Source organism: Coptis chinensis, chromosome 3 (assembly GCF_015680905.1).
Source record: "Coptis chinensis isolate HL-2020 chromosome 3, ASM1568090v1, whole genome shotgun sequence".
Classification (NCBI taxonomy): Eukaryota; Viridiplantae; Streptophyta; class Magnoliopsida; order Ranunculales; family Ranunculaceae; genus Coptis; species Coptis chinensis.
The window spans coordinates 87,111,864-87,138,788 of NC_141458.1; the positions used below are offsets into that span (position 1 = coordinate 87,111,864).

At 36.3% G+C, this 26,925-nt stretch overlaps 2 protein-coding genes and 1 pseudogene across 5 annotated transcripts; 2 read left to right on the forward strand and 1 right to left on the reverse strand.

Annotated features, from left to right (window-relative positions):
- The first annotated feature begins 76 nt into the window (after positions 1 to 76).
- LOC147511372 (uncharacterized) lies at positions 77 to 20,382 on the forward strand. Of its 2 annotated transcripts, none has more exons than XM_086603092.1 (3): positions 77 to 376; positions 471 to 611; positions 20,097 to 20,382. In XM_086603092.1, the coding sequence occupies exons 1-3, from the start codon at positions 206 to 208 to the stop codon at positions 20,256 to 20,258; spliced, it is 474 nt and encodes a 157-aa protein (XP_086459218.1). In that variant the 5' UTR covers positions 77 to 205; the 3' UTR covers positions 20,259 to 20,382. The 2 variants fall into 2 exon arrangements, with proteins under 2 accessions (XP_086459218.1, XP_086459219.1); XM_086603093.1 differs by lacking the exon at positions 20,097 to 20,382 and adding an exon at positions 17,408 to 18,959.
- Positions 9,416 to 13,150, forward strand: LOC147511373 (uncharacterized). Of its 2 annotated transcripts, XM_086603089.1 has the most exons (7): positions 9,416 to 10,119; positions 10,378 to 11,285; positions 11,378 to 11,468; positions 11,546 to 11,644; positions 12,303 to 12,487; positions 12,643 to 12,752; positions 12,833 to 13,150. In XM_086603089.1, exons 1-2 carry the CDS (start codon positions 9,799 to 9,801, stop codon positions 11,026 to 11,028), a joined length of 972 nt encoding a protein of 323 aa, XP_086459215.1. In that variant the 5' UTR covers positions 9,416 to 9,798; the 3' UTR covers positions 11,029 to 11,285; positions 11,378 to 11,468; positions 11,546 to 11,644; positions 12,303 to 12,487; positions 12,643 to 12,752; positions 12,833 to 13,150. The 2 variants fall into 2 exon arrangements, with proteins under 2 accessions (XP_086459215.1, XP_086459214.1); XM_086603088.1 differs by having other exon boundaries at positions 10,378 to 11,468.
- Positions 20,383 to 22,777: 2,395 nt separating the features above from the next.
- Positions 22,778 to 26,619, reverse strand: LOC147511374 (uncharacterized; annotated as a pseudogene). The gene is made up of 5 exons (XR_015219356.1): positions 26,464 to 26,619; positions 26,218 to 26,297; positions 25,983 to 26,026; positions 25,320 to 25,468; positions 22,778 to 23,599 (listed from the first exon to the last, which is right to left on the reverse strand). The product of XR_015219356.1 is annotated as an uncharacterized LOC147511374 (transcript).
- Positions 26,620 to 26,925: the final 306 nt, after the last annotated feature.

Below are 26,925 nucleotides of genomic sequence, written 5' to 3' on the forward strand. Positions count from 1 at the left end.
GTATACAAGATCCACTGACAATTGTCAGCCACTGATTGGGTACATCGACAATTTATGCTAAGGGTCCCACTTGGAAAGATTTGGACTACCCGAGGTTGTACAACTGACCTTTCCATATTTGCTTCTTGTCCAAACTCCGAAGGTCAAAGCAGTTTCATTCAAAATACACAAAATAACAACTGATGATTTAAGTTAAGTAGAGATAATGGAAAAAGATGATGATCAATTTCTACTCATTGCCAACAAACGTTTGCAAGATCTCATCAATGGTAGGGTTGGTCACCAGATAGAAACCTTGACTCTTCATTGCCTTCAGGTTTTGAGTTTCAAGAAGGGTTTGATCACTTGCGTCTTCATTGTACCCAAGATTTTGGCTGTAAGTAATTTAAACCCTCCACTTGCAGTTCATTTTTCTTTAAACTGTTTTTTTGTTGGGGAGTTATTGTGTGTGAGTATATTTGTTTTTATAGGATACAGATGGAAATTGGCATATTGGAGCAATTGCAACACAAACAGACGTCTTGGGAGCTATTGTGGTTGGTTCTTCTACAGGGCAAGTTCAAGCAACCGTTAATTTCAACATTACCTGCTTTTCGAGTGTTAAAATCGAGGTTTGTAGTTGGTCATTAGTTATTTTTCCCTGAATTCTGTATTAGTTATATATTCTGAATTCCTATAAATGCCACAAGAGAATGAACTCTTTTTTTTTTTTTTTTTTTTTTTGATAAGTAAATTTTATTCAATTGGTTGCACAATGTGGTACAAGTGTTAGAGAAGCTCACTTACAACTTACAAGATGCAACCACTGCACAAGCGGACTAGATACTTCCTAAGACCTCTTAGCACTACCCAATACCGTAAAGCTCTTCTAAAAGAGAAATTACGCCCCAAACTACGACCTATAGGCCCCAAGATTCCACCCTATCACTAGCAACAATGTTATTGCTAGAGGTGTACCTAGTTAGTCAACATGATCATCTTCATGTTCCCTCTCTAGGATAGACTGAAACCCCATAGTTTGTTCATTCCCACGGCTCTTAGTGTTATTCCCATGTATTTCCCCAAAAAGGTTTTCAAGGCCCATTCTTCCCGATTCAGATGTTATTCCCAAGTTGGTTGCCAATGGCATGACCATGTATTTGATCCAATCGCGAGAGTCGTCAATGTTTTGGCATTTGTACACTCTTTTCATAATATCACCAACATTCCTTTCATTAAGACTTTCGTTGTGCAAACTCCGATCGCAATCTTCTGATACAGTATTGTCAATAGAGGCACTCCCAAAAACACTCGCTTCTTGGAGTCGCAGTGAATGCGGTTGATATAACGAAAGGGATGAAGGCCTCGGATCTAATGTAGCCTTCTTAGTCTTGCTCTGGCTATCTTTTGAGCTATGCCTCGCCTTACCATTACAAACTCTTAAAGCACTAAATTGTCTCATTGGCCCCCATATACCTGCCAAGTCTTTTTTCCTATGTCTATCATAGACTTTTCTTCTTTTCTTTTGGGTTTCGATGTTTATACCCGAACTAACGGCCCTATCCTGAAAGACACTTGAATTTGTGTTCTGGGCCTCCAAAGTTGGAGTACGCACCACTTCTGGAATAGGAGCATGTGACACTACCCCCTCACAAACTGTGTTATAAACCTCGATCCCATTGTTGGCAGGTTCCCGATTAACCTAATTAGAGGATTCAAAATTTGAATTTTGAATTTCTTCCACAACGTCTCCAAAACCAGGTGGCCTACTTAACTCTACTGTGACGTCAGCAAATCTTGCTACACAATTTTGGAGACAACTCTTGGAATGAAACTGAGCCACCGGAGGAGAGTTGCTACCTTGATTCGCTATGTCTTCCGCTAGGCATGCCGGCCACTCTAAGATTTCTTCTTCCTCCAAAGCATCAATCTCGATATCAATCTTCACCCACACAGGAAATACATATCCCCTTTCTTCCAAGCTAATGATTCTTGGAATGGCACCCAAGTCAGTAACTTGGACTTTAACCCATGCTTTCTTACCACAAGAGTTCAGAGAATACTCATCAAGCTCTACCAAGATACCAAAATCTTTTATGAGGGAAAGAACTATTTCTTTGGTTCTGAGATGTAAAGGAATGCCCGAAAGAGCCAATGAGACTTCTTTGGTTTTAAAAATGGAGTTAGAGATGCTGCCCAATTCTGGATTCCAGCGCTTAAAGATGACTTCCCCTTCCCCAAATCGAAGAGTCGACATCTTCATCAATCTCTCCACCTCTCTCTCAAACCGGAGAAAAAGTAGAGCTCCTCCGGATTCCATAAACATCCGCAGAACCAAACACAGTTTCAAGATTACATTGTACCCAACCCCAATTTGAACTCATGTTTTTATAGCAACATAGCACCGTTGTCACCCACCATGATGAATTCAAGACAGCACCTTCTGAGTTCCCCACTACTTTAGGATTACCGTGACCCCAACCACTCGTCAACGACCGATATTGGTTGTTCAAAGGAGATGAGCTCCCTACCCCTTGGTTCAACTGATGAGAAATGGCTGTGCTTGGAGTTTGTCTCCCTATGCATTGATGAATCAAGCTTTTTCAGAAATTTCGACCCAAAATCAGCCCACCCATTTCTATTCTTACCAGCCGGAACACATCAATGCCCTTTTCTTTGATCTATGCCTACTGCATACCAACAAATGAACGAAGTCCCGTTTCCATTGTTTCGAATAGTTCCGATTATAATGTAGATTTTACTGGCAGAAGCTTCAGTTTAATTGAATCTACACTTTAATTGAAACACAATTAAAAGACGACCTAAAAATCACTCTTTTATTGAATCTCTCAATCACAAATCACACACATAAACACAACTGCTGAAACCCTAACTATAAGCCCGTTATTTAAAGTAAACCTAGAATGCATAAACCAATAGGAACACGACATGTGTCCAACTAACTAATGGACTCGGACCATGGGCTTGGACTCAACTAAGGGGCTCACGCCCATAACATGTAGAGGGAACATAGGCACACACCTATGACACTGACAGACTCGACTAATGTTCTACATCACTCTCCCCAACTGAAAAAAATTCGTCATCGAATTTCTAATCAACAAAAACTTCAGGTAAAGAGAACCACGTCCACAAGCTTTAGGAAATCGGCCAATACCCCAACTGAAAGGAATCCAACCATGAATTTTTCCTTTGTAGTAGCTTCCTTGGCTTAAAATCAGTAACCCACAACATGCTTTTGCACACAGATTATGAAAATAATAACCAGAAGATGCACCAAAAAATTTCGGTACCAATGGCTCGTCTTGAAAGCTTGTAACTTCACCAACATATGTGACTTTCTTTAAGGAAATCCAAATCTGCAATCGTGTTTTTTTGAAAAACAAATTACTTCGTTTGTCAAAGTGAGTCACAAAATTTTCCCAAATCAGATCTTCGTACTTATAAAAAAGAGACTCATCTTCATACTTATCAAAGATTGGTGGTTTTTGATAGGGGTTTCAACACCACCCAACAGCAATGAAAGCAAAGCATCATTGAGGAGTACACCCTCATGTTCCTCATTGAGAGGAGGTTCCCTGTTGGTGTTATCTTTCATGTCAACTCTGTTCTCTCCGTTGTTTTCTAGATCTGTAGGCGCAAAAGGGTTCAGAAGAGGGATTGAACCATCAACCTGAGATGCATCATCAGTACTAGCCACTAAACCATTATTCTATGGTGGTGGAGGTGGTTGTTGCATCTCTCTTTGGACTGGAAACTTTACTTCTATTAGGTTCTAGAACATATGTGTCATGTTCTTCATGCTTTCTTCCAAACGAGACATGCGAGTATCCATGGATGGAGGATGACCTCAAGTTGCTTTGTTATTCACCATAATAACACAAAAAAAATTTGACTTTTCAAGAAAAAAAATCGCCGTAAACAGTAACCTGGGTGAACAGTGACTCGGTAAATAGTACTTGATGAATAGTGTTTCGCGAACAGTGTTTTCGGTGAACAATACCGTGAATAGTAACCCCTGGAATTAATCTGCTCCGATTCCAAATAATGTAGATCTTACTTGCAGTGTCACACCCCAAATTTCGACAGAATTTGGAAAAACAATATTTGTTCCCGACTCTTCGATTTTTGAGGAGTGATGCACTCTCAATTTCCAAAAATCCCATAATCAATTTAAATATGCGGATAATTAAAAACCAATAAAAAAATTTCAAATAAACGAAAGTCCTCTTCATTACCCAAAAACTCACAAATATTATTAAATTACAAATCTCCTTTCAATAACTCTTTAATTATAATTACAACTGAAAATACAAAACAACATTGTCTCCACTAAAATCTATTACACCTTAAGGGAAAACAAAATATATCATGAATGCAATGCTAACGCAGACCACAAGCAGCAACCAACCTTCTTCAACACTAATCCTGTCAAGACTTATCAACTATGTTCATTTAATGAACACACCCGATAAGCAAACATGCAAATCGGGTCAGCATTATAAACCTAAAATACAAATCATACTAATACATACATATACCTAATAAATAAGGCAGTTAGTTCCTCCACCGAGGCGCCTTAACTTCCGACGACTAATACAACATTCTTAATTATAAAAATTTAGGCAGGTAGTTCCTCCATTGAAGCGCCTTAACTTCCCACTAACCACACAACAACCATACGCATAATAAATAAGGCATGTAGTTCCTCCATTGAGGCGCCTTAGCCTCCCAACCATAATACAAAGACATTTAGTTCCTCCACCGAGGTGCCTTAGGTTATAACTAAACTAAAAAGCAGCCAAGCATATTCTATACTTACTGCATTTCATGCTCAATTACAGAGTAGGTTGTCTCTGCACAAGTAATTAGTTTGACCCACCCTTCTGCAAAACTATATACAATCATATATTTAAAGATATATCATTAACCAACATATTACCATAATTATATTATTTAAGGCTTTTTTTGCGTGTCCCTAAAATCACGTCGTATCTATGTCTTACCTAGTTTCTTTGGCTACCACAATCGCTTCCCAACGCCGAACATGTACATCCACATGCCTCCCCTCACATAATGCACCACTCCGTGCGTAGTTACCCTAAGCGGGATATCGCATACCAGGTAACCCTCACACGACCGTCATTATGTGAGTACTGCCACTATTCGGCATAAAATATCGCGCGTCTCGTTCTAATTTTGCGAACGGAATAATCAACTCACTATTCGGCTACGCCAGAAGGGCCATTCAGATTCACTGAAACGTTAGAAGGGCCAATCATATCACATACGCCCATCACAAAGGCCAAATCACATGAGTTGTGGTAGCTAGGTTCTAGGATTTTCGTTACGTAATTTATTCAAGTGTCATACATTTATATCTCAGAATAATTCTTATTCTATCTCATGCCAGTATACTTAATTGTACTGAAGCTCAACGTTTCTCGTTATAATACAATCCACATTATCACGTGCCAATACTATTCATTGCACGATATCCAAGTATCTCTATATCAAATCTCGAAACTTATTATTTCACGTGCCAATCATATATTGCACTACACCATATGGAATATCTCAAGCCTTCATAAATACTACAATTCATTTAAGTAGCAACTCATACTAGTAATCAATCCTGTAATGTATTCGTTCAATATATTTATGTGAACTCAATTCACCATCAAAGCCCAATACTAAAGTTCATGAATCTAAGTCTGTATATAATTTAATTCTCATAAAAACGTATATATCTAAGTCTTATAAGAATTCCCCTCTTGTTACGTGCCAATATTTATATGATTTAGACACTACTCACATCAAATCTCAATTAGATAATAACAAACCAATTTATACAGGCTTCCATAACATTTTAGCATTTGCTTTGTCCATACAATTTACAACATAAAACGTAGCACAATTAAAAAGTCCACAGTCCACAATCAAAACCCAAAAATCTAAATATTTAAAGACCCCATTGGATCTATTTTAAGTTATATAGACCGGCCCCAAAACAAACTTGAAACTGGCCTAAAGAAAACTCATTGGTTTCGGCCCAAGCCAACTAAAAATGAAACTTAAACTGGCCCAAAACACAAATGAGTTCGGTCCAAAGAATAAACTGAAAAAGGCCCAAACTAACAAAAGAAACTAGCCCATAGAACTAAACCTAACTGGTTCGATCCAAGCCCAACAAGCTAACAGGTTTAGTGAAACTAGAATGTGTTTGGAAGCACCGGATTGCATTCTCTTTCTTCTCCCTCCAACAGATCCCTCCACCAGTTCGACCACCACAAGTTCCGATTGCCACCCCTCCAAACATAACCGAAAATAACCAGATTTAAAACCCCTACAACTTTAATACAAACAAAAACCTCAAATCCTTAAATCCAAACCCTTCATCAAACGCCTCCACCCCCCCCTACTCTACAGTACTCACACACACTACAATCCACTACCAAAACAACTATAACAATAATCGATATCAATAACCCTTCCTCCATACTGGATCGTCTGCCATTAACGACCTCCAAGCTTCAACAACCCCCATCCTTCAGTACTCACACACCCCAACTACAACCCAACATCATTCCACCGAAACCACAACAAGATAAGAGTTCAACACCACAAACAAAAAAAGTTTAAACCAAACACAGGCCGAAATCTTGCTGTGGGGCTTGCACTGCCGTTAACAACCCAATAAGCTTCAACTGTTCAATAATTAAGCAAAACAATATACTAACATCAGTTTAACAATTCGACACTATCGTAGAATAACTATAGAAGAACAAATAGAAAAAAATGAACGGAAACCTTGGACAGTAAAATTTTGTCTGTATACCCGTAAAACTCTAGATTCAGTGAAATAGAAAAACTAACTACTCACCTGTATTAAAAGCTCCACGAATCCCTCATAGTCCAAATTGTCATGCTCCAACTCTCTAGCAATCGAGCTTTTATCTCCGCCTCCATTTTTATTTTATTTTTTTATCTAAAAACCCTATTCTCTGGAAAAATATGAATATATACCTGAGTTTGAAACCTAAGCCTAACACAGACTCGGGCCCAGAAATCAGGCTCACATATCCCAAATCCAATCCAACAAATTTTAAATAAAAAAAATAATTAATTAATTAATAAATAAATACAAATTACTAATACGGGTGTTACAGGCGGAAACTTCAGTTTAATTGAATCTACACTTTAATTGAAACACAATTAAAAGACAACCTAAAAATCACTATTTTATTGAATCTCTCAATCACAAATCACACACATAAACACAACTGTTGAAACTCTAACTACAAGCCCGTTATTTAAAGTAAACCTAGAAAACATAAACCAATAGGAACACGACATGTGTCAAACTAATTAATGGACTCGAACCATGGGCTTGGACTCAACTAAGGAGCTCACGCCCATAATATGTAGAGGGAACATAGGGGCACACCTATGACACTGACAGACTCAACTAATGTTCTACATCAGATTAGCTTACCTGAGTTGTCGGTGTGGTAGATTGGCATCCCATAGCTCAAAAGACCTAGTGAACTTTGACAGAGCAAGTTCCCTAACCATCTTCCACCCCAAACAGTGGTGGAGCAAACAAAAACCCCCCTACTGCCTCTTTCTATTAGGCTCAACTCCTCCCCACCACAAGTAACATTCCCCCAATCTACATCGAAAGACTTACCCTTCCACCACAATCTCACAATTCATCTCTCACAGTAACATGTCCATAAAGCACAAAACGATAGTACTGGTGAGTGAGATCCTCACTAGAACATGAAACTTGGGAAAGAAACTCTCCCTAACTCAATTACTCAATATGCCTCATCAATAACCCTACCAGCTGCACGCCATCACTCACTAGAGAATGAACTCTTAATCTTCTAGAGTACTGCACATGGCCCCTCTTGCTTGTAGTTTATCTTTATGAATTGAGTTTTATAGCTAGGCCTTTAGAGCCATTATTATTTTTTGCTAGGTAAGCGAGTTAATTTCTATTAAATGGAAAAAAGAACAAAAACATTGTGTGACTCTGTCATGTTCCCATCTCACTCAGATTTAATTTTGGGTTTAATCTCCCTCACCAAAAAATAGTTACATAAAACCTCCCTGTATACGAACAAACTAACAAAACACCCCTATTTTCTAAAACAAACTAAACTGACCAAAATACCCCCCAAAACTATCCCAAAACACCGTAAACACCGTAGTCTCTCTTTCTCTCTTTCATCTTTTTCACGAAAAAATTTCTCCACACCATAAACCCTCGTCTCTCTTGACTCTCTCTCTATTTTCCGACACCACCATAAACTCTCTTTACTATCTCTTTATTTTATAAAATGGTGGAAGGAGATAAATTATCTAAAATTAGTAGAAAAAGGAAGCAATGTTCAACTTCTACCAAAGAAAGAAAGAAGAAGAAGGTTGGTAGTGAAGGAAAGTCGAAAAAAGTCACAGATCTGGTAAATTTTATACTTTTACTCTGCATTCTTAAATTTTTATAGTACTTTTACTCTATAATCTTAACGTTTCATAGTATTTTTACTCTGCATTCTTAGATTTACGTAATAATATATTTATGCATTTTTAAAATTGCATAGATGATTTTCGTTATTAATTTTATATATATAAAAGTCGGATCGGTATTTGTATAGAGGAAGAGACGCTTTTTTTTAGGTATTTCGATTTTGTTGTTTATTTTTGGATGTTGATGGGATAATATTTCGACGTGATGTTTAAGGTTTTTATGAGCTTATCCTAATTTATTGACTATATGGAAACGGCAAGTTGTAGGTAGGAACAGCTCAACTTTATTCCATTGTTTGCAACTAGGTAGAAATTGTTTTGAGGGTGTGGCACGTCAAGTTGAGTCATATAGTGGATTGTAAATGGCTTTTGACTATAACATGTTAATATGGAATTATTGAAATAGTATACATTGACTTGTAGGCATTGTAGACTTAGGAAAACACAAGGAAAGAGGTTCTTTGGGTGTATATGATCATTCTGCTCTATATAAATCCATTTTATTTGAGAGGCTTCCTTTGGTTTCCTAATCTTTTTATATTACGTAACTTACCTCCTTTTTATCTTGTGTTGGAAGAGAACTGATGTAAGTTACTCTTGCTGGTTATGTTGAACTAAGTTGTAATTATTTACTGGTTATTTATGTGAATGGTTTGTTAGTCAGTTCTCAATCTTATGTGTGCATGCTAGTGTTATATGTAAAAGTCACAGATCTTGTAAATTTTCATACTTTTAATCTGCATTCTTAAAATTTACTATGTATTCTTAAATTTTCATATTATTTATACTCTGCATTCTTAAAATTGCGTAGTAATATATTTATGCATTTTTAAATTTGCATAGATGATTTTCATTATTAATTTGTTTTCTTTCATTATAACAGAATGTAAACAAAAAGAAGTTGTACAAGACATTTAGATCTTCCCTTGATAGCTCTCTTTGGGTCTTGTGCAAGATTTGAAGAAAACTCTTAGAGATGACCATATTGCAAAAGCTGAAAGAAACACCATTTGGAAAGTTGTTTATGGTGTTTCACGATGGTACAATAACGAAGACAATGTTAGAGAAGAAGCACACCACTTTGCATAATCAAAGTCTTACAAGCCTACTTTCAAGAAAAGGCGAAAATTCAAATTCGGAAAAAATAAGTGGGTGGAGCTGACTCCAGAAGATGTAGCTGTTACTTTTGGCCTTCCAGTGCAGGGAAAGATAGTGGCATTCCAGTCGAGAACCCTTAGGCAGAATGCTATTGAAGCCTCACCATTTATGCAAAGAGATCTTTGGAAAAAGGAAGCCAAAATAACAACTGTGATTGTATTAGCTACATTGAACAAAATTATCAACAAAGAAGATAATGAGTCTGTTGAAGACGTTGCTAGACTAATAGTCATATACATGGTTATGACCATGTTTGTCAGTAGCGGTGCAAGTGGAATTGGATGGTCATTTCCAACACATGTGGAGTCTTTTGATGCGATGTGGAGTGTTGCATGGGCCACATCTATCCACAAAGAGTTGATGACCAAAGTTCATAAATGGGATAGTAAATCTCCATTCGCTATATCAGGATGCGTTATTCAACTCTTGGTAAGTTATTTCACTTTCGGTATACATGATTGGCCATCCCGATTATTAAACATTGTCTGATCCATATAGCAGTTTTACTCTACAATCTTACATTTTCATAGTAGTTTTACTCTGCAACCTTAGATTTGCATAGCTGTTTTACTCTGCAATCTTACATTTTCATTGTAATTTTACTTTGTAATCTTAAATTTTACTCTGCAATCTTAAATTTTCATAGTAGTTTTACTCTACAATCTTAAATTTGCGTGTGATGTGCAGTATTTTCTATGTGAGCATGTTGCTATATGTAAGCCTGTAAATGTGCACTCCTTCCCAAGAATAGCAAGGTGGTCCATGGAAAAACTGAATGAGAAGATGACTAAGGATTTTCAGCTGGAAAATGTTGAAACGGAGAGCGTGATGATAAATTTGAAACTGAGCGAGGAAGAAACAAGATTAATAAGCCATGTTTCTGCTCCAAGTGAACTAGATTGCTTGAGAAAAGAGAATGAAGACTTGAAAAAAGAGAATGCTCAGTTGAAGGCTGAAAACACTCACTTGAAAAAACTGCTAAAGATCGAGCAGTTGAATGTGGAGAAGGAAAGTGGAGATTCCGAGTCAGATGAGGAGGAAAGTGGAGAGGCAGATGAGGAGGAGGAGAAAGGTGAGATAGGTGAAGTGGATGAGAAAGGAGAGGCAGATGAAGAGGTAGAGTCCGAGTCAAATGAAGTGGATGAGGAAGGAGAGGCAGATGAAGAGGAAGAGTCCAAGTCAGATAGAGAGGAGGAGGAGAAAAAGGAATCAGATGGAGAGGAGGAGGAGAAAAAAGAATCTGATGGAGAGGAGGAGGAGAAAAAAGAGTCAGATGGAGAGGAGGTTGAGAAAAAAGAATCAGATGGAGAGGAGGAAAAAGGTGAGGGAAGAACCTAACTCGATGTTTAAGAAAGTTAAGGAAAGGGAGAGGATAAAGAAAACATCAACGATATATGAGTTTGAAGATATTAAGAAGCGAAAAAGGAAGACTAAAGTTACTGAACCGGCCGGTGATTGATGTAGATGATTTCGAGACTCCACCACTAAAAAGAGGAAGACCTATGTCAAAACCACATTCAAACAAATTGTGGAGGCTACTTGATAAAGAGAAGATGTCGTTGGTGGAAAGCTTCTTCAAAAAAGCAAACCCGTAAGTAAAATTTATTTTTCCGAAGTATATGTAAGCTTTTCTGTTTTCTTATCATCTATGTAGTTGCACTAAATTTTTTGATCGTGTATGTTGCAGTACAATTGCGTGGATGGACATCCAAACGCATTTGAAAATACAGGGAGAACAATTGAACCACATGATGTTGAACTTCTTCATCAGTGATAAGGTAAATCTTTTTATTACTCAAATCTTTTGAAATGAAAAAACTTGCAATTTACTTATTTTTCTTACTGTTTATGGTAGATTATTGATTGGTACGTGTTCTTCCACCTCCCCAAGGAAGTGGTGAAGCTAATTGGAAATTCTCCACCAAAGTGTCTATATTTCTCATCATTTGCATGGGTAAGCATCTTCCATGTAATTTAATTACTGAAGTTGAATGTGTAGTCTGTGGTTAGTCTACATTCTTATATTTGCAGACTAAATTCACAAAATCTCTAAAGATGTAGTCTGTGGTTACTCTGCATTCTTATATTTGCTGAGTAGTTGTAGTCTTAAAGTTGAATGTGTAGTCTGTGGTTAGTCTGCATTCTTATATTTGCAGACTAAATTCATAAAATCTCTAAAGATGTAGTCTATGGTTACTCTGCATTCTTATATTTCTTTGAGTAGTTGTAGTCTTAAAGTTGAATGTAGTCCGTGGTTAGTGCAAGATTCATATATTTGCAGACTAAATTCACAAAATCTCTAAAGATGTAGTCTGTGGTTACTCTGCATTCTTATATTTGCTGAGTAGTTGTAGTCTTAAAGTTGAATGTGTAGTCTGTGGTTAGTCTGCATTCATATATTTGCAGACTAAATTCACAAAATCTCTGAAGATGTAGTCTGTGGTTACTCTGCATTCTTATATTTGCATAGTAGTTTTAGTCTGCATTTGTAAGTTTGCATAGTAATATAACTTTTAGCCCAACACAATTATAACACAAATTTCAGAGTGCATAGTAAAAAGTGTAAAATGTTAAAACATTATTGTTTAGTGATGCATTCTTATTTATTGTAGCTGGCTTTAAGAGATCAACAGAAACAAGGCATGAGGGTCCCAAGTTGAGAAAGTACAAAGACGGTTATCACTGGACTTTCCTTCATGTTGATACTCTGAATTGGGAATGGACGCACTATGACTCTTTAAGGCCAAAAAACTATGAGAATAAGAAATACATTCCGTTAGAAGATGCTGAAGTTTTGGTAAGTGCTATGTAAATTTAAGTTTTAAGTTTACATAAATATAGATTGGCATATATATATATATATATATATATATATATATATATATATATATATATATATATATATATATACATTTACATAGTTTTGGTAATTTTTTGTTCAATTTAATGCAGCAAGAGAAGGTGGTGGAATCTATTAGATGTAGGCGTCAGGAGCTAAGATTGGCAGATGTGGATTTGATGAAAAATATCAAAGTTGGAGCATGCCCACAACAAGGAGCATTGTAAGAACTTAACTTCTCGAACTTAAATGTCTTTTTAATCTCTTATCTCTTATTTGAAACTTCTTTTTTGGCATTTTCAGTTCAGATTGTGGATTATTCGTCATTATGTTCGTGAAGGCTATAATATGTGGAAAAACTATGGAAGATATAACGGTAGAAGATGCGAGACAATTGAGGGTTGACCTGGCATATGAGATTATATCAAGCCAACAAGAAAAATGGGATCCAAAAGAAGAATGCAAGAAATGAAGAGCTGATTTTCCGTATTTTTAGTTGATTATGTTGTGTTTATTTGTGGTAAAACATTGGAACCATTCTAACTCTCCGGGAGTGTTGGAGTTGTACTTTTTTGGAACCATTCAAACAATTCAGCCTTTCATGGATTATACTTTTTTGTATGTGTGCAGTTTTGAATATGCTAAAGATGTCGACACTTAAAATTTGAATGTTGTGATTGCAAAAATGCACGAGTTCACGTCATTCAAGCTTAGGTTATAGAGTTTCCATATATGGTTTTGTAGTCATAGCTGAAAGCTCTACAATATATATGGTGTTACACTAACAGTCTAACATTGATGTTTGCCTTTGGTTGTTTTGCAATTCGTTACATCATACGACCCACACAAGCATGAACAGTGTCTCTGTCAGAGTTTTTCTTAAGATAGATTAATTGAGAACTGACACTCTATGAGTAACATTCGTAACACAATAAAAGATAACTGAAGCTCTCAGTTTTTTTTTTTTTTTAATAGTAAGTACCACACTTGTATCACTGCAAAGAAACAAAACAACATAACAAAGGAATAACTCCTATTACAATACTCCCCTACCCCCGGTCCCGTAATTACATTAGTCCAATCTAACACCAAATCTGTGAAGTGGAATTGATATGAAGTTCTCTATTTCAAGATAATATACTTGGTCTGGTGGATATTGAAAAGCTCGAATGCTATTGAATCCGTTATTGTTTCACACCAACAAATGGACTAATAAATTGGATAGCAAAGCTTTAGTGACTATGTAAATATATATAATGACTATGTAAAAATACATTTACATATATTCCTCAGTGTCGGGGCTAATTTCATTCCTAAAAGGTACTATGTAAATTTAAGTTTGCATAGGTCAAGTTACTATGTAAATATATATTTACATATATAATGAGCAACATCAACATAAAAAAAACTATAAAATCCAACATAAAACTATAAAATCCAACATCATCAAACTATAAAATCCAACATCAAACTATAAAATCCAACATAAAAAAAAAGAAAGCAAGTTTATTGACATCTTGTTTTTCATATATGAGCAACATCAAAGAATAGATAATTGAACCGGTGAAGAGCATGTTATAGGAGTGGAGCCCACTCTTGGGTTGCGGTGGCCATAGCAAGGGCCCTTGTTCTTCTTCCTACCTCTTGTAGCACCCGTGCTGTGCTTTCGTTTCTTGTCTGGTCTCCCCATCTTCTTTTTCAGATCCGGAGGCAGTAAATCAGGCACACTTGGTATCTTAGCAAGCATTTTACTGTTCTCCACAGGTACTATAACTCTTGAATAACTATCGCGGAATGTCTGAGAATAGAAGAAGTTATCACAGTAGGTATACACATTCAATCCATCAGCCAAAATGGAGCGCAATGCGTGCGCACAAGGGAATCCTTCGATTCTCCACCAATTACAAGAGCAGTGAAACCAAGTGAGTATGAGTAGCACGCACCTCAAAAATACCCTCCCTTGACTTAAGAACCACCCAACTTCTCCCCACCTCGATCCTCTCAGTCAATAAAGTTTCCATAGATGGACATAAGATAGTAGTCCAACTCCTAGCTAACTCCCGCCGATCAGACATCATTTTCATAATTTTCCCACGGATCTTGTCCACCATTGCAGTGATAGGCAAGTGCCGTTCTAGTAGGATCCAAGAGTTGAAGCTTTCCGCAATATTGGAACACATATCGCCATATCTATTTCCTTGAAAATAAGCATTACACCAATGCTCATAACCTATGGTGGACAAAAATGTTTTCGCTTTGATTGCGCGCAAACATCTCGAAAATCAGCCATCACTTTCTCAAACTCATGATCGTCCCAACATAGGCAAGGTCTGAAAAGAGATCCAAGGTATGCAAAGCGGAAGCAATGGTTCTTTGGGCATAGCTGAATTGAGATTATTTTTAAGGTGCCACAAACAATAACCATGATGGGAATCGGGGAAAAATGCGAGGGACACCCACAAGTAGACCATGGTTTTCGCGGGATATAAAAGTTAGCCTCACGATCTTTGGAGACCACCAACTTAAGTTGCTCCAAGAACCAATCCCAATTATCATCGGGTTTCAGAAAGTACAACCGCCATAGCTCTTTGGAAAAATACACGGAACACAAATAAACATCAATTCTTGATTTAGTTTTATGTACCATACTCATTATTAAAACTTAACTCTTATATATAAAAATAAATTTTCATAGGCTAAATTATTATGTAAATATTAAAATGCATAGGCTAAACTACTATGTAAACGTAAATTTTCATAGTTTATGCTTGTTCAGTTTTACAAACTACTATGAACTAATATGTGAAAAGTCACAAACTCAAAAAGACATACCCCTATTTGCATTTTTGGCAGTAGCTGACAAGACACACCCCTTGTATTTTGTTTTCACGAAAGTTCCATCCAAACAAAGCATAGGGCGGCAGAAGTTAAAGCCGTGAATACAAGCACCAAATGCAACAAATAATCTCTTGAACTTTCCTGTTGTTGATTCCTTTTCCAAAACAACATGACTCCCTGGATTGGTTTCTTTCAGCTTTCCAACATACCAATGTAACTGATGATAAGATAAAGCATGGTCCCCATGTATCTCCTTCAATGCAAGATCTATGCCGGTATGCGCAAAGTAATAATTCAAGTTCACACCATATACCCTCAGAAAATGGTCAATGATTTCACCTGGCTTAATCAAAGGCTTGTCTCTCACCATATCTAACACAATACTCTTTACAAGTTTACTATTCACTGGGGGATTGTTAACGTCAGCAAATCCAGCTCCACATGTGTGTTTTGCTTCCATTGTCTTTATTTCAAAGAACTTCGGCATTTTATACTTCTTGGATGCGTGAACTCTCCATAGACACCCGGTTTCGGTCTTCAAATAACACTCGGCCCGTGACTCTATCCGGATCATTCTTCTTAATAAGAACTCTGTAATGATTAACAAGACAATGACGTAAAAGCTCAACACGAAAATTAGCAGCACCACCAGGAAATCTTTGTCCCACACCAGTCAAAATAGGCAAAGAAGCGACATTAACATAATTTTCATCATATGTAGCAGAAGACATAGAAGAACTAGAAGTACAAGAAGAAGCCTGAAGAGAGACTTTGGAACTAGAACTAGCGTCACACAAAGCAAAAAATCCTCTTGACGACGCTGTTATCAAAAATGTATCAAAACCTTTAACCAAATTGAAACAAACAAGGGATTGAAGCTCCGAGTCAGTATCTATCACAATACGCTTTGAATCCCTTACAAAAGACAGTTCTATAGACAGTGGAGTAAGGTTTGGCCACGTTTCAGAAATCGTGCGCTTTAAATCAGCAATCATACCATTAGTCCCGACACGGACACTCATAATTTGCGTCTCGTACATAATAGCAAAAAGAGCAGTCCCATCCATGTCTACATTTGCAAAAAACAACAAAATCAAATTGATGAACATATGTAAATGTATTTTTACATAGTCAATATCACCAATGAAACAATATTTTCAGCAATTTAACTTTTAAATTCTACTAATGTTTAAAGTAAATCTACCAACACCCATAACTCGGTTGCTAATGTTGGTTGCACCTTTGGATTAACAATTGACTCTAATGAACCTAATAGGTAATAAGAATGTAACACATGGATTGAAATCTTTTCGTTGTTGGTAAATCACCAAATGCCGAAGTCGGTTGGAACAAACATTGTTATTCGGCACCAAATTTCACTTCTTTTGAAATCATCTGTTACATCCGATGCCGTTAACATAGATGCCGCTACGTTGAAATTCTTAGCATCCATTAATACTCTAGTAATATTTAGTCCTAATGGAGGTCTGGTTTCTGATGCCATTAAATCAAACCCATAAGGGATAAGAAGGGAATTCACTGTAAATATAGTGACATTGTACGAAATAGTTTTGATCAGTGAAATGGTTATGTTTAGTGATGAATATGAAACAGGTGACCGAATAAAAATCGCAAAGAAGATAGAAAAGAGGTGAATCACTTCAGCATCTAACCTTCTTTCGTCTTCAGCGTCTTCAAATGAATCGGTGTTCTTCCTGGTCGAAAAGATGAATCAGTGTTTTTCTTGGTCGAAATTATGATGAAGGGATGAATATGTAAAAAGGGTAAAATTGGTAATAAAATAAAATTGAAAATAGAAATCGGACTGGATTTTCCCTGTTATTGGAAAACAAGGAGGTTATGTGGTATGGGCTGATAAATAGGGATGTTATGTGGTATGGGCCGATAGGAAGGGGTTTATACTCAACCAGATTAAAACTAAGGGGTTGAGCCCCATTTCTTCTTTCATTCAGTGCAAAAGTTCAAAGTACCTAAAGCACTATCAATATTTATTGTCATATTTATAATAGATACTTTCAGGGTGCTCCCGTCTAGTAATCCAAGAAGGCCTGCTTAGATGTATTCTTCCCAAGTTGTCACTGAGGTGGTGCCATGCCTTGCTGCTGCATCAGCAGAGACATTAGCTTCTTCCCAAATAGGAGTGATATATAGCTGTTTTGTGCGTCTTCTGTAGAACAAGTTTCCATCTATGAAGGAGTGCACATGGTAGCTGTGATATTCCAAAAGCTTGTACTGCAGCTTCGGAGTCTGTCATAATCCAAAAGGGCCTTTAGAACCATTAACCTATCTAGAAGTGTGTATTTTTCCTTACTTCTAAGACAGACTTGTGAAATTCCTTTGTAAGGAATAATCTGGTTAGCGTTGTGTAAATGGCATTGATGAAATTGATATGATTATTCAAAAAATGTAGAAAAGAAAACACATTGGAATGCTGCTTGTTTTTCGGCACTGCTTCGGGCTGAAGGTTAGGTTTCATGCTGAAAGTTTATTGAGTAATTGTGACTCAAAACTGGTGTTGCATGCTGAAAAGTTGTGAGAAAACAAACAGGAACTTCTGCGTTGGATGCAATCACTTCAATTCAACACAAAAAAAACTTACACCACCAACAGATTCACTGGCTACATGACACGTGTGTCACTGTTTGATTCTGTAGATTGTGGAAACTGATTGCATCTTCAGATAACCCGTAATCTCAACAAATAAAGAAGGATGAGTTGATTAAACCATTCTGACGCATGTATGCAAATTCGAGAATGTGGTTTTTCCTGTTCTACACCTTTCTTCAACCACGTCCCTCGTATGTCTTTGAAAATGAAGATGTCATTCTTCTTCTCTTATTTTCTTCATCTTTTAAATAAACTTCACCATCTCCTCCTCCTTTAATTTGCTTGGCCAAAACGTCACAAAGCTCTCCTCCGCTTCATCTTCCCTACGGTTTTCCTTTGCTCCTATTTTCCGGCCTCTCAAGGTAGTCTTGAAGGTGGGGAGAAACTAAACTTAAGGTTGGAGAAGAAGGCTACCAATAAATCAGTCCGGAACATAAATAATATTGCGATCTAGGACTTCTCATATACATGATTGTTTGTACTTGTATAATGAGTGAGTAATTTCCATCGTAAAACCTTTGGTTAAGACTTGTGTTCTGTTTAATCGGTATCTTTACCAATGTGAAAAGTTTATTTTAAGTTGCAGAAAGTAGTTAAGAGCAGATTGTTATGAAAATATTATTGAGAATTTCAAGTTGTACCATCATCTACTTGTCAAAATTCTGATGAAGAGAAACTATATGAAAGAGTCCTATTCTGAGTATTCAGTACACGTACAGATTGAAGCCTTAGCCTTACAACGATTCCTAATAATTAGGACAATATGAGGCTTTGGTTATCTTGGTGCAAGGAATGGAATTGGGTAGTGTATTGATTATAGTAACATTGATTGCTCTTCATCTATTAGGAGTTGGAAATCCGAAGTCGTCCTATCTTCTGGTCAACTCTATCCCTAAGCTACCTAAGGTCATATTATAAGTAGATTTTTCTTTATATGAATTTGTGTTGCTGTTTCGATCATATGTTTTAGGGGCCATTTGTTTTTGCCTCTTATAAGACCTTGAGGTCTTATAATCTCTTATAAGATGTAGTCCAGTGATTTTGGACATTTTTTTTGTTTGTTTTTTGCCTCTTATAAGAGGCATTCTACTAGAAATGTCTTATAAGAGGCTCCAATTATATAAGTACCAAAATTAGATCTACTTCAATTCTATAAGTCTTATAACTTGAAAAATGACTCAAACACCCCGGCCCATATACCCCAAATTTCATTTATCTCTTTCTTCCATTTTCATTATCTTATTTTCCAAATAACTCCATTACCCTAACCACCACCGACTACCACCACCACCACCACTACTGCCGCCACTGCCACCACCACCATCACTACCACCACTACCACCACCATCATTACCTCCACTACCACTACCATCGAACTATTAAGACTATCACCACCACCACTGTGCTATTAAAACCACCACCACTACCACTACCACCGTACTATTAAGACTAATATCATCACCTCCACTACTACCACCACCGTACTATTAAAATTATCACCACCACCGTACTATTAAAACATCCACCACTTCTACTACCACCACCATCACCATCACCATGCTATTAAAACCAATATCATCACCTCCACTACCACCACCACCGTGTTATTAAGACCACTACCACTACCACTACCACCGCCAATTAAGGTAGTTTTCTAAAATTGATATTCTAATTATCAAAATTGATTTGAAACCGAAAATCAAATTATACGTTTATTTCAAATTAATATATTCAAGTTAAATGTGATGTAAAGTATGGTTATATTTGTCAAATAACCATCTATAAGATGTCATGTATTTGTTTTTTCTATTTTTACAAGTGCTTATAAGAGGAACTTAAAATTAAAAACAAACCACTTTATAAGACCAAATAGCCCAAATGCACATGGTCTTATAAGACCCTCTTATAACTTAACCCAAAAAAACAAATAGGCACTTAGTGTTGCCTCCCCTTTCCATTCATTGATTATAACTGAATTTTCTATTTTCTTAAGGTTTATCAATTCATAATATCCTATTTGCTGCAATTACCCCGAGTTAGTACCACATAAGGTGCATTACTGACAGTCTGGACTCTGGAGTGTATTCCATGTTAATTTTAGGACGAAGTTGAGATTGAAGCAAAAATTTTGAGTAACGACAGAGAAAAGCTTTCTTCAGTTATTGTGGAGATTACGAGGAAAGATAATGGAGAGATAGTTTCTTTGGGAAAGCAATGGATGTCTTCTATAAATATAGGCGAACGAAAGACTAGCAAAATTTGAATCAAACAATATACAGAATACAAAAGGTGAACATTTTGATCCGAGTTTGAGGTGGGCATCTTGTTAACTCGGTCTTTCTCTACTAAATCAAAGTCAACTTTGGTGGTTGCTGACTTGCTGGAACTGGATCAGTATAATCAATTCTCCTTTCTGTACTAAGTCATAGTCAGCTTTGTTAGTTGCCGCAACTCGATTAGTACTACTTGATTGTACTTATATGATTGTACTTAAATTTGCATATTACATTTATTTTCCAGGAAGTTGCTTAAAGTCTTAAGTTGTACTTATATTAGTTATCCCAACTTCAACTCACATTTTGACATAATTCTATTTGATTTTCCTGAGATCGCAAGTGAGCTTACAACAAAATAAATGCAAAACATTTAATTGATTGAATGAACGCATCTATAAACAGTGGTAGAGCCAGAAATTTGAGTGAAGGTGAACCATCAAACAACCAAACATATGAAAAGAAAAAAATAAAATAAAAATAAAGAAAATTTTTAACTAATAATTTAAACCAAAACAATAAATTTTGAACATCAAAAATCATATAAACTGATTGCATGACGGAGTGTTCTAGCATTCTTTGAGGCTTGCTCAGGTTGATTCTTTGCATTGGATACACTGGATCATGTTCAGTGTAAGCGCCACAGGTCAGAATTAGAAAAGGTGCTTATGGGAGGATGGCATAACATCTTTTAAAGCATTTATCTATTTATTTTCAATGGATTTGACAACTAAATTGGAAACTACAACGACTTAGTCTATTCACTCTATTGCAAAAACTTGTGGACGTCCTGATTTGTATACTCCCATAACAATTTTCATTAGCTGCTGCTTGTAAGGTAAGGCTGGTTAGCCAACTGGCTTGGTTCCCCTCTTAACATTCGACTTCAATTCCTCAAACTTTTTTGAGTAATAGTCACATTGTTGATAAATTCTTTGACAATCTAACGCACAAGATCTTAAAACTAAGTAATTGTCTTGCGGACGCTAAGATTGAACTCATTATAGGCCTAATATCTAGCCAGGTTAATAGCAGTTAGTCTCTTTCAAATGCCACATCCAAATGGCGGTGGGCCACTTCAGTTGCTAGTTCTGGCGCCTTAGCGTATGCTAGTGTCATGCATTATGCATGCATGGACTTTTTGCTAGTTTCTTATCATCATGTATTATCTCAGCAACATCTCCCATTTTAGATTACCTAAAGAACTTTTAGCATCAAAAATTAATATTGATCCACTCTGGTGGAGCCGGGATCGAAACGTTATAATGAAGTCTTTGTAAACAAATGCACAGTAGGCGAAACAAAATTCTTGTGATTAGCTGATATAGGAGAGTTTATGGTTTTTATCCAATTGATCCAATTCAACCATTGTAATATAAGAATTATAGGCTATATGGGCTTTATTCATAACAAAAGGACGTAAAAGAGAGAAGGGGAGTACGTGTAACGCGTGGGCTGCTTGTTTGTTTGTTTTTTTTTTTTTAATTAAGTGATTATTGATAATAATATATATTTTTAGAAAGTTGAGGGTACGACAGGGTGTACCTTGGCCCCCCTAGCTCAGCCACTGTTGACAAGTGAGTTTGTTTTAGAATAAATACAAAACACTTAATTAATTGAATGAATGCATCTACAAGTAAGATTGTATTAGAATAAATACAAAACACTTGATTGATTGAAAACATCTATATTTCGAATTAATATCTATATATCCATGCTTATTCCATCATGATAATTGTAGTGACATGATTAACTGTATATTTATAATAGCTGGTCACTGACCATAAGGCAGGATATGGTGCGATGTCACCAAACCAGAATACCTTCATTGGATTCCATAACAACTGAAAGTTTTTTGATAGCAGATAAGTTCATGCCTCAATGAAATAGCAATACAGGGAGAAATTCTCCAAGACAGATCGGGGAAGAAAGTAACTCGTAAAGACACCTTTTTTTTTAATCACTCGCAAGGACCGGGTAGATGAAAGTTTAAGTATACTCTTGACACGAAATTAAAAACGGCTTGGGTAGATAAAATGTCAAGTATACCCCTAATGCGAAATAATAAGTGGCCCGGCCCAACCGAAACGACCCAGTGTATATAGTATGAACAATGATTGTTAGGTAATTTAGGTATGAACAATTATTATTTATACCTCATCATGAGCTATGAACAATCATTGTTCATACCTCAATATAATGTATGCACTACACCATAACAGGCTATTTGCAACGGTAAAAAACCGTTGCTAATAATTTTCGCAACGCTTTTTAAGTGTTGCAAATATGGCGTGGGTAAAGTGTTGGAAATTTTTGCAATGGTTAATAAGCGTTGCAAACAGAAATTTCCAACAGTTATTAACCGTTGCAATAATGATTTGTAACGCTTTTTATAACTATTGTGTACACAAATTTAAAACCTTTGCAACTGTTTTTAAGCGTTAGTAATTTGTTAAAAAATTACCAACAATTTTTAAGCGTTGCAAAATTGTTAGTTAATTTTAAAAAAATTAATTTAAAAGTCGTTTGTAACGGTTATAAACCATTGCTGATGGGTTGCTGCTGATAAAAAAATATAATTTCTCATATTTTGTTTCTTCCCTTTGCCTACAGAACTATCAGAGACCACACAGCAACAGAAACAATGTTTCAATTTTTTAACACAAGTGATAGCAAAGAACATATGTTTCAGCAAATTTATCTCATCCTTAAGTAAAACCATATCTTCCACTGATGGCTTCTCTTCCTCCGGAAGTAACTGTTCAGAAGATTTCTCTACTGATTTCGTTTCATTATCCTCTTGCTCATTTGTGTTGCCCTCTTGCATCATGGTCTTATCTAGCATAGTTGGCATTGGAACTTCAAAAACAACAGTTTCGCCTGGGTTTTCATTAGAGGTATCAGTTACACTGCTGTCATTCCCATGACTATTCTCTTGGACTTGTGGAGGCGGAGGTGGTGGCGGAGCAGTAGGATCCTGCCCATCTTCACTTTCAGGAATAACTGGCTCCTTTTTGTTTTTCCCAAGTTCTTCTTGAGCATCCCTTTTGGCAGCTTCAGTAGAAGCTAACTGGTCTTTCAGTTTCTTAAGCTATTCTTGTGCCTGGCCCAGTTGGGATTCCAAATCTGCAACTCGTGTCCCGAGTTTCTTCTGATGTAATGAATCGATCAGTTGGGGAACCTCGTGGTGAGCGACGATCACCTAGCTTAGGGCTACTGCGATCAACTATTGGTCGTTGATGGAGTAGATTAGAATCGGAACCTGATGTCCTCACCTGAAATGGAACCTTAGAAGATTGCCTTTGAGGCACATCTGAAACTCTTTCCCTGGCAGCAAAGTAAACAACGTTTCATATATCCAACTGTGTATAATCCAACTATACTAACATGTAGGTGAACAAACGGTAAAAAAAGATAAAGGACGCACTGTGCTTGAACTTGTAAGCTAACAGCTAATGGCTTAAGAGAACAATTTTCTCCCGCACAATTTTCAATGGCTCAAGCATTTCACCATTATTACAGTCATTGTTTACCCTAAACAAATTCACAATACAGTATATTGTTTTTAACTGCTTATGCCCGCTCAACTAGTTCCAGTATGTTGCCTAGGCACCTAGCCGAGTATAAAGAATGAAAACCAAAAAGCCTTGCAACATGGTTAAAAAAAAAAAACAGGAGAAGTTGCCAGCTTTTTTTTATTACCATCTCAGCTACTATAATGAACTATTGAAATACCATGTCAATGATGTCATGGTTACTATCATCGCCCCGCAGTTTCATTACACACTGGCATCAGTTTCAAGCAAATTTGCATATCAAAGTTGAAGACTGGAAATCACATTTTAGGCACAAGCAATATATATCCTAAACATAAGTATATCATCAACGTACAGCCAAGTAATACTCCTTGGCTTTTAACTTACCATAAATATTAAATCACTAGCTTTTCATATTTTGAATCATAGATTAACACCACACACCCTGTGTATGATATTGCAAGTCAAGTCCTGTTTCATCAAAATTCTCATACCACTATCGTGGAGCTTGTCTCAGACCCTCAGGCCATATAATGTTTAACAGAAGCTATATGTTTTGTAGTTATGAGTCTTGAAACAGTATAAAAACCCATTAGTTCTAATAAATTTCCTGTTTCTAAACCACCATTTAGAAGACTTTCTTGCGTCCATCTAACTTAAAAACAAATTAAACGACACAGAGACAAGAAACATTAGTTTAAGTGCAACAAGTGCATGTTTTAACTTTATCTTTGGTAACCATGATGCAATTCGGCAAATCATTTACAGCCTCTTCCAAGAAAGTAAGTAGTACAAAACGTGTATGTTTGCAAAAAGTACTTCCCATCTGGTAAGCAATCCCAAAACAACACTTTTACACCCGACTTACATAACATTATTTGCACTAGAATACACGCGTGTATCTCGATACAAATCAACAATCACCAATTATTATGTATAATAAGTAGGTAAGAATAGAATTATTGATCCAAAAAATAATAAGAGCCCCTTATATCCAAAAAAATTCTGAAGAAATCATAAAAGGACAAGATTACAACCGCATCACAAACACCCATCAGAACTTCAAGGTGGTAAAGCAGTTGCTTCCCCACATTTAGTTAAAGTGAAAAGGAGTTTATAGAGATCAACATTATTCAAAACGCGCCAAAAGCATTTTAAAATACAACATTAATTCCTTTTTTGAGATGTAGTTAGCCTTGAATTCATAGTAAGAACTATAAGAACAATAGCTACAATGGAGATGGGATTGCTTTGATCCTTCATATTTTACTCTAAACTCTCAAAGAAATTTGTACAAACAAAAACAAGATGACACAAGTGTAATATACTAATATATGTAGGAAATGCAACAGAGGAATATTCCTATTTAATTAATATATATGTAGGAAATACTAATATAAGATTCCATTTATCTTATAAATATCAAATAACTACTACACAACTCCCAACCTACCAATATGAGTTTAGGTTCCACAGAGATGCAGTCAACATTTGAGACAGTTTGATGGTTCATACCTCCTTTCCAAAATAGCACCACTGCGGGTGCCCTGAAACTATTGGTTAGTGCTGGGAAACAAGCAAGTGCCTCCTCACCTGGGCCGAGAAGCGAGATTGCACCACTAACCATTTAGTTACTTTGTTCACTGACTTGTGCGATCTGTTCACTGAAAACAAGTCAAAGCTAACAGATGAACTAGTTTTCCCACATGAAACAGAACCATTTAATGAACACATAAACCGACAAAATGATATTAACTAATTAGAAGTCCTTGGAACATATTTTCATATACAGAAGAGCTAAAAATCGCTTTACAAAAGAAAGAATTACACAAGCACCCAGGCAACAGCAGAAAGTCATTTTTAGTGTTGTATTTTATAGAGCAAGGTATGCGCAACAGCCCCATGACACTACTCATGTGTATGTCAAAGCCAATCCACGCTAAATTATTGTCAACATAAGTTCAACAAAGAGTCTCAATGTAAACAAGTTGACGTAAGCTCTATCACAAAGACAACTACTAAAATGTCATATGCAATACAAATACAACTCTCACTCTCACTACAACATCACAAGCAAAACACATAGCACATGAACTATAAACTACACATCATTTGCATTACTTATAAACAGCATCGAACATTTTTCGAAAAGCAGAATATATTGTTTTTCGAAATTACCGCAATGATATTTGCACCAACACTATATATCCGGTGACACAAACCTGCGCCGACAAACACATTTAACTCTCAATAATCAATCACCACATCATTCCCAAACCCACACACACACACACACACACACACACAAAAAAAAAAAAAAATCAGATCTACTCTAACAAATCCATATCCACACCAGAAATGAAATAAAACCGAGCAAATAAGTTTAAAAAACGGTAAAAATGAAAGATTATACCTAGGCATGATACCATCGGGTTGGATTCCATGTGGGAGACAATAGAGTTCCCAACATGAGTTACCAACTTGAATCCCTACCTGACCAATATGGATACTAATTATTTCTCTCATTTTCTGCTTTTCAGATCTGCATTATTTTTTGCAAAGAAAGAAACTAGATCTGGAAAAATAAGTAGAAAATAAAACCCTAAAAAATCGATTTTCTAGCTATAAACAAATTTGAAGGCAAAGGATAAAAAATGACCTGGTTACTTTGTTCCTTTGGTTTCCAGCAAGAACCACCGAAAATTAGTTATGTACGGATTCAAGGATTTGAAGAGAGAGAAGTAAACATTTTATGAGTGCGAGATCTATTTTAGGGCTTGAAATGCGGCGGGCGGTGAGAGAGAGAGAGAGAAAGAAAGTTATGTTTTATACTTATACCGAAATAATAGAGCGTGATTTTTTTGTTTCCCTCTTTCGCGAAATTTTAATTTGTAACACTTATCGAACGATTTTTAAGTGTTGGCAATTAATTTCTGAAATTCACCCAAATAAACCAACGCTTTACAACATTGCCAACACTTATTTAACGTTGTCAACTTGCTAACGGTAAATAACCGTTGCAAAACAAAAAAATGTGCGTGTTGCAAATATCCTATTATGGTGTAGTGATGATCAGTAAGAACACCTATTAGAATATCAACAATGATTGTTCATATCAACA

Coding starts and splice junctions, on each gene's coding strand:
- LOC147511372 (XM_086603092.1), top strand. CDS start 206: ATGGAAAAAGATGATGATCAATTTCTACTCATTGCCAACAAACGTTTG. Junction 377..470: donor TTGTACCCAAGATTTTGGCT/GTAAGTAATTTA, acceptor TTGTTTTTATAG/GATACAGATGGAAATTGGCA. Junction 612..20,096: donor TTTCGAGTGTTAAAATCGAG/GTTTGTAGTTGG, acceptor TGTTAATTTTAG/GACGAAGTTGAGATTGAAGC.
- LOC147511373 (XM_086603088.1), top strand. CDS start 9,799: ATGCAAAGAGATCTTTGGAAAAAGGAAGCCAAAATAACAACTGTGATT. Junction 10,120..10,377: donor GATGCGTTATTCAACTCTTG/GTAAGTTATTTC, acceptor TGTGATGTGCAG/TATTTTCTATGTGAGCATGT.